Source organism: Ruditapes philippinarum, unplaced genomic scaffold (genome assembly GCF_026571515.1).
Source record: "Ruditapes philippinarum isolate M1 unplaced genomic scaffold, ASM2657151v2 ctg4219_1_1_1_1, whole genome shotgun sequence".
NCBI classification, from domain to species: Eukaryota; Metazoa; Mollusca; class Bivalvia; order Venerida; family Veneridae; genus Ruditapes; species Ruditapes philippinarum.
The window spans coordinates 32,056-46,799 of NW_026857543.1; the positions used below are offsets into that span (position 1 = coordinate 32,056).

Consider the following 14,744-nt stretch of genomic DNA (forward strand, 5'->3'; position numbering starts at 1 on the left):
TCACTTACAATCGGTTCTGAACTTATTCTTCCCTCAGCGTTGAGCAGATTGAAGTATCAAACTGTAGCATGGACAGCATAAAAAACATGCTAGCCTTTAAATAACTGGTGCCATTGACCACCAACATTTGCATCAGGTAAAGTACCACAGCTCAACAATACCACAAAACTGTTCACAGTAAAATTGTTTTTCAAATGTTTACTTTTTATTAAAAACGAGACCATTTTGATTTCAGTTTTCCTATTGTATATGAATTAATGTCTTTAAGATGTTCACAGTAAATGTTAAAAAAAAACAAATGTAAAATTTTACTAATTCTATAATTATTAGAATGATTGTGATTGGTTGATTTGAAAACGTTAACTGGAATCTGATTGGTGAGATCAGTAGACTGGAATGGTTCTCCTTATTTGGTTATGTAGACTGTGTCCCTGTCAAACTTATTTCATTCCCTGGTCTGGGTCAGCTAAATATTTACCTGGAAATAAAATAACCAGTCTAATCTTTCTAAACAATAATCATGCTGTATTTCTTAAATGGACAATCCAAATGTCCATTTTTGGAACTGTTCATTATCAATTTTAGGGATATCAAGATAAAAATTTAGTAAATCAGCTACCAGTAATGAGGCTGGTCGGACCAGCCTGACTCTATACTGGTGGCTAACCCCCCCCCCCCCCCATTTGAAGATAAGTATGTTAAAATCAGTAACCCACCAAATCATGAAACTTTTATGTGTTTTTTGTTGTTGTTGTTTTTTTTTAAAATTATTTCAACAATGATTATTCAAGAAACTTAATGTATATACAAGTACTCAATGCCAGAGGCTACTTATCAAGTATGTTATCAGCCAACTTGAGTTATTACCAATATAAGTTATACATAATATCTTGACCTACCTGCACCAAATCTTTTCTTGGACAGTGATATTCTATAACCTGATCCAACTAGTTCAAACTCGACTCCCGATAGAGTGGCACCCTCAGACAGAAACTGTATGGCCGTTGTCGATGGAGTAGATTTCCCGTTGCTGAGCGTTAACTTGGCACGTATGGAGCCTGAAGTACCACTTTCACTCACTTCAGATATATCATTTAACTTCCATGTAGCTCTTTTGGTCTCACTATTCCTGAATAAAAAGACTATAGGTCTAAATATGCATCGGTCAGATCTATGTAGTTTTCAACATAATTTGTAATAACCATTTACAACAAGTTTATTTGGGTAGGTTTTAAATCACACCTGCATTGATAAGGTTACATGCAACTTTTATTGGTTAACTAGTTAAAGTAGATCCATTCCTTCTGCACGACAGCTGTGTAAAGAAAATCTAATGTCCCTAAGACAATGGACAGGGCATAGACAATTGAGGTAGTTAAATAAACACATAAATGGCAAACATGAATTGTCACAACTTAATCTCTTAACTACATAACTTATTGTAATAGCTAAGCATTTCATTTAAAAATAGTTTAACATACCAGTTGCCCTCCGGTATACTTTGCATGTTGGTCACCCCTCCATCTACTATAACTGTCGCACTGATATTTTTTAATGTTGCCCCTGATGTCATAGCCGACGGATTAAATCTATAATCCAGTCTATAGTTTGTACAAGTATCCTCAAAATTTTCCATATACAACAACTGGCCCCAAAGGGGGACTTTAAAAATTCCCCCCTTTGGGCCCCTTTAAAAATAAAAACAAAATACCCAAAATTTAGAATATTAAAACCCTGCAATTTTACAAAAAACGTTTCACAAAACAGAAAGTGGTATCAATGTTTCAAAACCATTCAATATAAAATTCAACTTGCCCTTTAATGAATTTTATTCAAATCATTTTGAAAAGATTATCTGATCATAGGAATGCCTTTTGTGATGTAATTTTAAAATTTCACTCTCAAACTGCAATGCAGCGAATAAGTGACTTAATCATTCAACTTTTTTACATGTGTATTGCAACTATTTTGAGATTATGGCTATAAAAAAGAGGATGGTTCTTTTGGACAACCCAATACTTTAAGTATCAAATTAATCATCATGTCCATCAAAATTTAAGTATATATCTTTTATGAACAGGGACCAAGAAATCATATCTTACCTGATATTTAAGTATGTCTATATTAAAATACGACGCTGATTTATTGCTTTCTCCCTGACTTCTAAGATGATCACTGAGTGCTGGCATATCAAATGTGTAGACTGGACTCCCATCTATAGACTGACTAGAATCCCTACAATCACAAAACCAGTCAATTAATACATGGTGCAACTAAAAATAAATACATGTTTTAAAAGTTTGCTGGTTGTTAGTCAAGGCTTCAAACTAAAATATATCCTGGATAAAAACTTATATATTAAATAGCAAGTTATTAAACCATATATTACTATTAACCAATTGTTTATACATGGTCATATAACCTGTTAATAGTCTTTTTTAATCAAATTATAATACTGCATGATTTTTTTTCTTAAAAATATTTATGTATATTGAATTAATAATCAGCTCTCAACTAATTGTGCTAAATAGTACAGGTTTAAATTATTTATTAGATTTGTTATTGATTCATAATTTCGTACTTGTCATTTTTGTATCTCTTGTTCGTAATCTACTCTAAATATATATATTGCATAATGATTAAGTTATCGTAGCTTTATTTTTTTAATTGTTAAAGCATTTGCCACTCAATTTAATTTAGTCATACAAGTTTATGCAATGGAGATTATTTTGGCGCAAATGGCACACATTTTTCTCAAGTTTGATTTTCTTGAAATATTGTGGTTGGAGGCATGCAGCTTTCCAAACTTAAAATGTTTGTTAAACATAGGTTATGTCCGTTCTGTTGCAGAGGAATAGTTTTCGTATATTCACCAAAACAATCGAAAATTTGATAAGAAACTTTTACTTTGATTCTACTTTTAATATATATCATTTATTTTAAATTTAGTTTGATGACATAACATAAATTGCTTCATTTGTAGAAAAAATATCACTGATGTGTCAAGAAAATATTCATTTCTCCGGCATATAATCTTTCAAAATATTAAAAAAATAAGTGAAAAAAAGCTTCTATTATGATACTATATTCAATGTATATAACAAATTCTATTTTGTTAAATAATTGTAATTTATAAACATCAGTGTGCCTTTTATGCAAAAATATCTCAGAATATTTTCGAATCAACAAATCTTCAACAGCTGCAAAAGAAACTATCGCATGCTTTCTTTTTAAAGAAGCAAACTTGTAAAATGAATACGACATACAATAATTATTTACTGGCCGCCTTGTCCCCCGAACTTAAAAAAATTTAGACTGGAACGATAATATATCCTTTCTAAGATGTCGTATAGAAAGTCTAGGTTTAGGTGTTTAAACATGTTCATTCCCATGATAAAGTTTGATACGTGATTCAATAATTTTAAATATATTATGTTTCCCTGAATAAGTGCATTATTATCAGCAGTTTCGCGAGGACACCATTTAACCGAAAAGACCGCGATCGATTCAGCTATCTGGCTACGACATGCAATGCAATAAACTCAATATAGGGTGGAATTCTATATTTTGTTCCTTTAAGAAATAAATTAAGGATTCTCTTATCGTTTATTATACCAAAATTACCGGTGATAATATGGCCAAAATCTTAATTACAGAATATTGATTTTTTGCAGTATTAACTAGTTGGTGTATTAGATTCAACGAATATGATATTTTTTATAGGTGATTTATATTTATAGCAAATAAATGGAATCTCAGAGTTTTTGGAAATATTTAGGAATCGAGTGAGTATCGCCCTTATCACGAAAAATCGATGAAATTATTACTATTAGAAATGGATTTGGCTATATTTGGGAAAACCAAAATGAATATATTAATGATGATTTTTAAATCTGTATGTCAATAGACTAAAAGATCAATATCTACAAAATTGGAATGCCAAATGTATGCTTAATAAGAAATTGACATATTATTCATCATATAAAACAAAATTACAGTTGAAATATTACGTACATTGTACTGGATTATTGTCCAATTTCGAAAATAATTTTGCTTTCGTTTTAGATGTTTTGTTCAATATCTTTCTTATTGAAAACAGGTAGAAAACTATGGCTTTTTAAGTAGAGAGGAACGTAATGTTCCTTAATTATGAAACTTTCAATAGAGGACGAATTAACATTTTTAATGTTCAATCTGTCCTCTATATAATGATAAACGCTGCCAATATATTTCGGAAAATTACAGAATGCTACCAACACTTGATAAACTTTATTCATAAATGTCTAACAACAATGAAATTAGAAACACTGCAATGTACTTGTTCTACGCATTAGATAAAAGACAATGTTACTTAGATATTTTCAATGAATACTGAAGTACTGGTAGTTTTGTATGTAAACAGGTCTGTATCACTCACTGTCTATGTATATATGTTGTAAATGTTTATGGGCCAGAGGCCTAAAGACTTATCAATAAATCTTGAAAAATCTTTTGATTACCTTTGTTTAGAAAAGTAACTTCAAGGTTTTAAAACTGTGTATAAGATGGCTGCATTTTATATTGCAATTAGTTTGAATAACTATGTTATCAGCTTCTTCGTCTAAAGTTTAAAGAGACAAAACAAATATTAATAAGACATGATAAACATAGCATATTTACCCGACTTAGTCAAAATTTTATTTTAATCGACAACAGACATAGTAATTTTTGATATACGTTTGATGTAACCATTTTTACGTAATCCATGGGGGATCGAGATTTTCCTTTCCGCATGTTGTCATTTAGGCCAAACGGAAAAAGAATTTGTAAATTTTTAATTCATTTTTATTCAGCTAAGTGTTTGGCTTTTACATTTAAACTAGGCGATGTATCAGAATCGTAAATAATTTGCTCTACTGGCTGAATTGTTACATGTTTAAAAGAATGGCCAACTTTTCTAAAGTGTTGATACTGATAAAAACACCAATGTTTATCCATCAAACAAACAAACCTTATGCACATGTGGGCATTAGCACGCAGGGATATAACCCAAAGGGAACACATGGTAAGAAGAAAAAGATACATTTAATACGCAAAGGAATCGTATGTATGACTTTGTATTGAATTACTACAACTTTTGTTTTACATGTAGGTTAGACTTTTAATTTAGAATATCGTATTGAATGTACGTTTGACTTAATACAAGACACTAAAATCGATTTTAATATTATCTATTATACGCATTGTTTAATGTGTCATGAAGTTTACAATAGGCCTGTCAAATGTCAGTTAATCACAAAAGACCGAGTTTCTTCATTTCGTTTTAATGTTCATAAAGGACAAAATTAAAACAGGATTTTTCATACTTAGCACAAAGCCTACGTTTATATACCTTACTTGTAAATATATATTTGAAAGGGTGATATGTACATGTATATAAATTCTAGTGAAATTAATTATAACGACAAAATGTTATGCACCTGAATAACTTATTGAAACGTTCATATCTACAATAAATCGCATATGTTTATAAGGTTAACAGAATGGGCGTACGAGGTCTACAGACGTACATAAGAAAGAGAAAAACAAAGTTCCTTTGTGAATATAATTTACGGGAAACTAAGTTGATAATTGACGGTTCAAATTTGGTGTACATTCTATATAAGTTCTTTGGTATTCCCTTTCGATCTGGAGGAGACTATTATCATTTTGCAAGAGAATGTGAGAATTTTTTCTTAAAATTGACAAATTGTCATGTTGATCCGATTGTTATCTTCGACGGAGCCGATGATCCATCAAATTTAAAATTAAAAACACATAAGAAACGTCTTGATCAGCAATCAGAAAATGTTCAAAATATCGTGCAGCAGATAATCCGTGGAGTATCGGACGACAATGAGTCATATGACGATGAGCCATACGATGATGAGCCATTTATACTACCCCTCTTAGCAGACTTAAATTTCCGAAGTGTTCTTGTAAAGCTTGGAATATCACACGCGTCTTGCTTATTTGAAGCCGACAGGGAGATAGCGTTCTTAGCAAATAAGTTTGGTTGTCCAGTTTTAAGCGCCGACAGTGATTTCTATGTGTTTAAGCTGAAAGTTGGTTGCATACATCCTGATGATTTACTGCCTGCACTGCAACAAAGCACAGACAATTTGCCTACTAAGATCTACAATTGTCAAGTTTTGATGAATAAGTTTAAAATGAAAGCCGATGATTTCATTTTACCTGTTTTCGCAACACTGGTCGGGAATGATTATGTAGATTTTTCAAGTAACACTTTTAAAAGCCCGAGAGATGAAACTGATATGCTGTCAATGTTTGCAGTCAAATCACAATGTGATAGAAAACGAAGTATTGTACAATTCACTATAAATTGGCTATGCAGGGCAAGGTTTAGTAATGGAGATGAGGCCTTTACAAATCTTAAAGGACAGCTATCAGACGATGCAAAAAATACTTTTGAAAATTCTGTCATGTCATATTGCAATGTTAACTGTAATGCGGAGAAAGGCGCTGGTGCTGACGTATCAGAAGAGGTACTAAATACAATTTTCAGTCGAAGTACTTTCGCGGGTGATTTGCCTGAACATTTTATTCGGGATGTGATCAAATGTGACATTAACAGCAAGTTTTTACTGAATATAGCAATAAACAAGCGATTTGTATTCAAATCCCAGATTGAAGACCGCAGGAATCCTCCTTCATTTGCTTCCTCGAAAGGAATCAGACGTGTCATATACGAAATTTTGGTAGGTCAAAGTCCTAAGAAAGAGAGAAAGATAAAAGAATATCACAGAGTTAAACATAATGTATCAAATGTGAATCCATTGACTAGTCTACCAGATTTCCCGACGTTGCCGCATATTGCCGAGATTGAAACACTTGACACACCTACAAGAAAATCTCTTTTGTTCGCAGTATTTGGTGACATGGTAGAAATCTTACCTGAAGAATTGGATGAGACTTCAAGAATAATTATTCTAATGCTAAGTCTGTGGAAGAGAAACTCGAAAGCGTCAGTAGACCAATTGAAGGCTTTCGTCATAAGTATTTTCACAATGCAAATTTGCACCGCTGATGATCCAAATGAAATAGATATACTGAGTGTAAGAGGGGCAACTGAAATTGGGACATTTGTAAAATTCAGGACCGACATGAGACAGCATTTAATAGAACGCATGGATTTAAACAAGAATGATATAGATTTTCTACATAAGAATGCACAGTTTCAGGCCATATACAAAGAAATGCAGTTCTTAAACCAGCTTCTCTTAAAGCCAGTATTCCTTCCAGATCCCGAAAGATTTCTTCAGAGCACACTGGTTCGCAACGTTTTTCTATTTATGACAATGGACAAGAATCCACTGGAAAGTTTTTTCTGTGGACAAACATCACTTCTTTTTTTGTTCGGATACTGGTTAGAATTAATTAAGCGGCTATGTAAACTTTGTGTAAGAGATAGGTGTCCTGTTGCTTCGACTAAAGTCGTGAGAAAAGTAAGCAAAAGCAACAGGTTTGTACAAATTTATGTATCGATAAATAATGCAGCATAAGGTTAAGTTTGATTAAGGAATACTCGCTTAATTACAAAATCAAAGATAAGGTCTTATATAATGTTGTTATAGTAAAATTCAGATAAAACTGATATCTCTGTCAAATGCAGAAAAAGGTGATCCACCAAAGCAAAGGAAACAACATTAATTGCCAACTTATTGTGAGTTAGTCAGTTTGTCAGATGAGAAAAAAGTGATTTAAAAACTGTTACTATTATTTGTTGGAATTATAGGTAATCAGATAATAAACATTAAAGCAGCAGGTCTCCAAATCTAAAGGAAAAACTACCGCTTTACTTATATTTCAAAAACCCTCCTCAAACACATTACTAATATGTAGTTTAAAGAAATCGAGATGACACTTCAAAACGTTTATATTTTAACATACTTGCTCTGAAAACAAACTGTTCGCTTTTCCGCAAACGGGATATACCTCTTCTTTTATTATACTACGGAATTCTTTCCGTCTTTTTCTTGTAAGATGTCTCACACAACAAACGGACAAATTGTCTTTTTAATTCATTTTAAATGGAATTTCCACAATATTTACTTCAATATCAAAATTTGTTTTTCTAAATGGTACCCACTAATTTTAGACACTTTTCTCATAAGTACATGAAGTCTTTAGCTAAGAAATAAGTTCAAATTTCAACGATAAATGTGCTGATTTCTGTTATTTTCCGCGGAAGTTTATTATTAGTCTTACTCTGAAACTGTAACGACCGCCATTTTTAAAGTTGTGTATTTCAAGGGAGGAAAAACAAAATGTGTTTGATTCAGTGGAATTTCATTTGGATTTGTTAATTCTACATCATTTTCATTAGAAAGATGCTTAGTTGTTTACTTATCCTTCGGGCTGGTGGCTTTCATTGCTATTATACATTTGATTACAGTTATATGCCCAAATGTAATCAAAAGTAGTTTTACACGTGGTTCAGACTTTTAAAATGAAATAAAAAATTAGAAACGATATAATATGTTGGTGATAGATTGAATGAATGATGTAAGTTTTATCTTTTTCATACGCAAGCTTAAGCAAAAATAAAATTGAGGTAGCACATGGGGGAATTCTTTAAAAAGGGGTCTCTTGATTGTTTTGATAACTTTCACACTAAATTATCAAATATGATTTTCACAGATAAAACTGTTATCCAGTCAAATCATTATTTAAAATTCTACAAATTACTTAAAATATCAAAACCAAAGCAGCATATTCGTCTCTCCCTCTATGTTTGATACCGCCCCTGATTCCGTGCGTCTAGGTCATAGGTCGCGATATTGTCCAGCACAATCACGTGGTACTATAAATACACCAGAAAAGCTTGTTGAAACAATAAATCGTGAGTTTCTATTGGAGTTACAGAATGGGTATGTGTGGTTTAACAGGGTATATAAGAGACCGAAATTTTATGATGTTTCCTCTCAACCTGGAGGATAATTTGATCATTTTCCAAGATAATGTGAGAGATTTTTCTTAACATTGATAAATTGTGATGTTGATTCGATTGTTATCTTTGACGGAACCGAAGATCCATCAGACACATATGGAACTTTTTGATCAACAGCCGGAAAATGTTCAAAAGATCGTCCAGCAGATAATCCGGATGATGACGAGTCACACGATGACGAGCCATTTATATTACCCCTCTTAGCAGGCTTAACTTTCCGAAATGTTCTTGTTAAGCTTGGAATATCACGCATCTTGCTCATTTGAAGACGACAGGGAGATAAAGATTTCTGTGTGTTAAAGCTGAAAGTTGGTTGCATACATGCTGATGATTTACTGCCTGCACTGCAACAATGCACGGACAATTTGTCTACTAAGATCTACAATTGTCATGTTTTGATAAAGAAAGCCGATGATTTGATTTACCCGTTTGATGAAACTGATGTCTGCGTTCAAATCACAATGGGAAAGAGAAAAAAGTAAGTTTCAATTCGCTATAAACCAGGTATAGTAATGGAGTTAAGGTCTTTCCAAACCTTACCGAACAGTAATTAGACGCGTAAAATCTATCAAGTCATATTGAAATGTTAACTATATGTCGGACCAAGGCGCTGGTGCTGACCTATCAGAAGAGGTACTTAACACAATCTACAGTCGAATTACTTTCATGGGGGATTTGCTTGAATGTTTTATTCGTGATCTGATCAAATTCGACATTAACAGTGCTCAAGTTTTTATTGTATATAGCAATTAACAAGCGATATCTATTCAAATCCTAGATTAAAAACCTAGAGAAACCTCCTTCGATTGTTTGTTCGTCAGGGATACGGAGTGTCATAAACACGATCTTAGAAAAGCATAATCTTAATCAGTATCACAGAAAGGGAAGTTATTTCTTTAAAGTGCATTCTGTTAAACGCCTGCAAAGCTTTCCGAATTTACCATATATTGTCGATATTAGACAGATCTAAATGAAAATATATTTTATATGCAATATTTGATGACATTATACCTATCTTACCTATAGAGATGGAAGACACTACAAAAATATTAACTCTAATGCTGAACCTATGGAAGAGAAACGCGAACGCGTCGGAAGTCCTGCTGAAGATTTTTGTCATTAGTATATTCACAATGCAGATAATCAACAATGGACCCATTGTCTGCAGAGAAATATTGAATCTAACAGATGTTATGACCAATATGCAAACGCATTTGGAGATGAGCATGGATTTAATCAAGAAAGACATAGAAATTCTACATAAAAACACACAGTTATAGTCCATATACAAATATATACAGTTCTTTAATCAGCTTCTATTAAAACCAGTATGTATTCCAGATCCATAAACAATATTCAGTGTACCCGTGTTTGCAAAGTTTCTCATTTCATGGAAAATGGTAGGCAACCGGAAACCCTTATTAGTGGAATAACATCACCCGTTTTCAAATTGTTTGAAAACTGGTGCAAATTGATCAACAAATTACCTAAATTGTGTGTTTATAATAGCCTTAGAAACGACCTGTTGGAATCAATGGACCGAACACGTGAGTTGAGTGACACTATTAGTATTATCAACTGTCCAGTGGCTTCAACTAGAGTCTTTGCAAAAATAAACCCACTTTATATGAACGAATTGATTGAAGAAAATATTTTAATTATTTTACCTAGGTACCTTTTTTCTATGAGCAGCTTTCCCTATTTGTTATGCTGCCTTATTAATTGAAAGTGCAAATGTTTTCAGACATTATTGTCAATGTTAAAAGAATTGTTAAGTTCATGAATATAAAGGGAAATAACATATTAATAAATATAATGGTGTCTCTAATCGGGACAGTTTTTATCTTTAAATTATTTTGCTGTAATTAATCATGTTAGAAAGGAAATTAAACTCTTTATATTTGATATAAAATCATTGTTACCTTTTTTGAGTACAGCCATATCGTGATAATAGTCCAGTCGTCTTAAAGAAATGTTATGATCCTATGTATGTTAAAGATTAACAAGAAGAAGTTTTTTGTTAATTATGTCGATAAGTTCTTTACTTAGTTTATTATGTTCATGTGTATGATTAAGATTGACAAACATAAGTTGTTGACTTAGTTCATTATGTCCCTGTGCTTGTTAAAGATTTACAAACATAAGTAGTTTACTTAGTTTATTATGTTTATTGTATATGTACAAGATTGACTAACATAAGTTGTTTACTTAGTTTATTATGTCCCTGTGTTTGTTAAAGGTTAACAAACATAAGTTGTTTACTTAGTTTATTATGTCTCTGTGATTGTTAAAGGTTAACAAACATAAGTTGTTTACTTAGTTTATTATGTCTCTGTGTTTGTTAAAGGTTAACAAACATAAGTAGTTTACTTCGTTTCTTATGTACCTGTGTTTGTTAAAGGTTAACAAACATAAGTTGTTTACTTAGTTTATTATGTCCCTGTGTTTGTTAAAGGTTAACAAACATAAGTTGTTTACTTAGTTTATTATGTCCCTGTGTTTGTTAAAGGTTAACAAACATAAGTTGTTTACTTAGTTTATTATGTCCCTGTGTTTGTTAAAGATTGACAAACATAAGTTGTTTACTTAGTTTATTATGTCCCTGTGTTTGTTAAAGATTGACAAACATAAGTTGTTTACTTAGTTTATTATGTCCCTGTGTTTGTTAAAGATTGACAAACATAAGTTGTTTACTTAGTTTATTATGTTCACGTGTATGTTTAAGATTGACAAACATGAGTTGTTTACTTAGTTTATTATGTCCCTGTGTTTGTTAAAGATTGACAAACATAAGTTGTTTACTTAGTTTATTATGTCCCTGTGTTTGTTAAAGATTGACAAACATAAGTTGTTTACTTAGTTTATTATGTCCCTGTATTTGTTAAAGATTGACAAACATGAGTTGTTTACTTAGTTTATTATGTCCCTGTGTTTGTTAAAGATTGACAAACATGAGTTGTTTACTTAGTTTATTATGTCCCTGTGTTTGTTAAAGATTGACAAACATAAGTTGTTTACTTAGTTTATTATGTACCTGTGTTAGTTAAAGATTGACAAACATCAGTTGTTTACTTAGTTTATTATGTTTATTGTATATGTACAAAATTGACTAACATAAGTTGTTTACTTAGTTTATTATGTTTATTGTATATGTACAAGATTGACTAGCATAAGTTGTTTACTTAGTTTATTATGTTCACGTGTATGTTTAAGATTGACAAACATGAGTTGTTTACTTAGTTTATTATGTCCCTGTGTTTGTTAAAGGTTAACAAACATAAGTTGTTTACTTAGTTTATTATGTCTCTGTGATTGTTAAAGGTTAACAAACATAAGTAAGTTTATCTTCGTTTTCTTTATGTACCTGTGTTTGTTTAAATGGTTAACAAACATAAGTTGTTTACTTAGTTTATTATGTCCCTGGTGTTTTGTTAAGAGGTTAACAAACATAAGTTTGTTTTACTTAGTTTATTAGTACCTGGTGTTTGTTAAAGGTTAACAAACATAAGTAGTTTACTTAGTTTATTATGTCCTGTGTTGTTAAAGATTTGACAAACATTCAGTTGTTTACCTTAGTTTATTAATGTTCACAGTGGTTACTTGTTTAAGATTGACAAACATGAGTTGTTTACATTAGGTTTATTATGTCCCTGTGTTTCGTTAAAGGTATAAACAAACATAAGTTGTTTACTTAGTTTTTTATGTCTTGTGATTGTTAAGGTTAACAAACATTAAGTTGTTACTTAGTTTATTATTGTCCCTGTGTTTGTTAAAGGTTAACAAACATAAGTAGTTTACTTCGATTCTTATGTACCTGTGTTTGTTAATGGTTAACAAACATAAGTTGTATATACTATATTTTTATGTTCCCTGTGGTTTGTTTAAAAGGTTAACACACATAGTTGTTTACCTTAGTTTATTTATCCCTGTGTTTGTTTAAAAGGTTAACAAACATAAGTTGTTTTACTTAGTTTATTATGTCCCTGTGTTGTGTTAAAGGTTAACAAACAAAAGTTGTTTTACTTAGTTTATTATGTCCCTGTGTTTGTTTTAAAGATTGACAAACATCAAGTTGTGCAACTTAGTTTATTATGTACCTGTGTTTTGTTAAAGGTTAACAAACATTAATTGTTTACATTAGTTTATCATGTCCCTGTGTCTGTTACAAGGTAAGCAGACAAATAATTTTTGTTAATACTTACGTCTTTATTATGTCCCTGCGTTTGTTCATATGTGACACACTAAGCTTCGTTCTACTATGTTATTATGTTCCGTGTATGTTTAGATTGACAAACATGAGTTTGTTAACTTAGTTTATTATGTCCCTGTATTTGTTAAAGATTGACAAACATAAGATTGTTTACCTGTAGTTTACTTATGTTCACGTGTATAGTTTACACACACGACATATAGACAAACATGAGTTGTTTACTTAGTTTATTATGTCCCTGTGTTTGTTAAAGATTGACAAAACATAACAGTTGTCACTTAGTTTATTAATGTCGCCTGTGTTTGTTTTAAAGTCATCGACAACATAAGTTGTTTTCTTAGTTTATCAATGTCCCTGTGTTCTGTTAAAGATTTGACAAACATAAGTTTGTTTACTTAGTTTATTATGTTCACCGTGTATGTTTTAAGATTGAACAAACCATGAGTTTGTTTAATTAGTTTATTATGTACCTGTGTTTGTTTAAAGATTGACAAAACATAAGTTGTTTACTTAGTTTATTATGTCCCCTGTGTTTGTTAAAGATTTGACAAACATAAGTTGTTTCACTTAGTTTATTATGTCCCTGTAATTTGTTAAAGATTGACAAACATGAGTTGTTTACTTAGTTTATTATGTCCGCTGTGTTTGTTAAAGATTTGACAAACATGAGTTGTTTACTTAGTTTATTATGTCCCTGTGAATTTGTTTAAAGATTGACAAACATAAGTTGTTTACTTAGTTTATTATGTTCACGTGTAGTGTTTAAGATTGACAAACATGAGTTGTTTACTTAGTTTATTATGTTCTTGTGCTGTTAAAGATTGACAAAGCATAAGTTGTTTACTAAGTTTATTATGTTCCTGTTGTTTGTTAAAGATTGAGCAACAAATAGAAGTGTTACTTAGTTTATTATCCCTGTATTTGTTAAAGATTGACAAACTTAAGTTGTTTACTCAGATTATTATGTTCTGTGTGTGTCAAAGATTTTGGCATACAGAAGTTCTTTACTAAGTTATTATGTCCCTATGTTATTTACAAACATCAATTGTTTTCCTTAGTTTATCATGTATCCTGTTTGACATTAGTTTATTATGTTCCTGTGTAATGTACAAAGATTGACAAACATAACTTGTTTACTTACGTTTATTATGTTTCTCATAACAAACATACTAAATCAATTTTTGTTTGATTGTCCAATTTAAGTTTCAAGCTCTTAATGGTTGTTCTCGGGTAATGTTGCACACTTACAATGGAAAAACAGAGTGAATGATTGATCTAAAATTTTGCACACTCAGACTAACAATAAATGGCAAACATTTCCCGATCCTGTCATGTCAAAAAGCACGAAGTGAAATCCAAATAAAATGTTATTTTAATTAATTTTGTATTTAAAATATGGTAACACACATGTTCTCTGAAGCTAAGTTTTGGACGTTTTCCAACGTTTTCTATACAGTACTGTCAATAGGAAAGAAAAATAAAACATAATGCGTAATTGATGATATATAGCCTTTATATACTTACGATACACGATTCAATTTATAC

At 31.2% G+C, this 14,744-nt stretch overlaps 1 protein-coding gene across 1 annotated transcript in view; it reads right to left on the reverse strand.

Moving 5' to 3' along the window:
• Positions 1 to 290: 290 nt before the first annotated feature.
• LOC132750113 (F-BAR domain only protein 2-like) overlaps positions 291 to 14,744 on the reverse strand; it is a 70,276-nt gene continuing 55,822 nt past the window's right edge. The window contains exons 23-26 of the mRNA XM_060740058.1: positions 2,079 to 2,235; positions 1,482 to 1,678; positions 900 to 1,129; positions 291 to 478 (exon numbers count right to left, since the gene is read on the reverse strand). Coding sequence (XP_060596041.1) covers positions 441 to 478; positions 900 to 1,129; positions 1,482 to 1,678; positions 2,079 to 2,235 — 622 coding nt within the window. The 3' untranslated portion in view covers positions 291 to 440. The remainder of the gene's footprint in view (positions 479 to 899; positions 1,130 to 1,481; positions 1,679 to 2,078; positions 2,236 to 14,744) is intronic.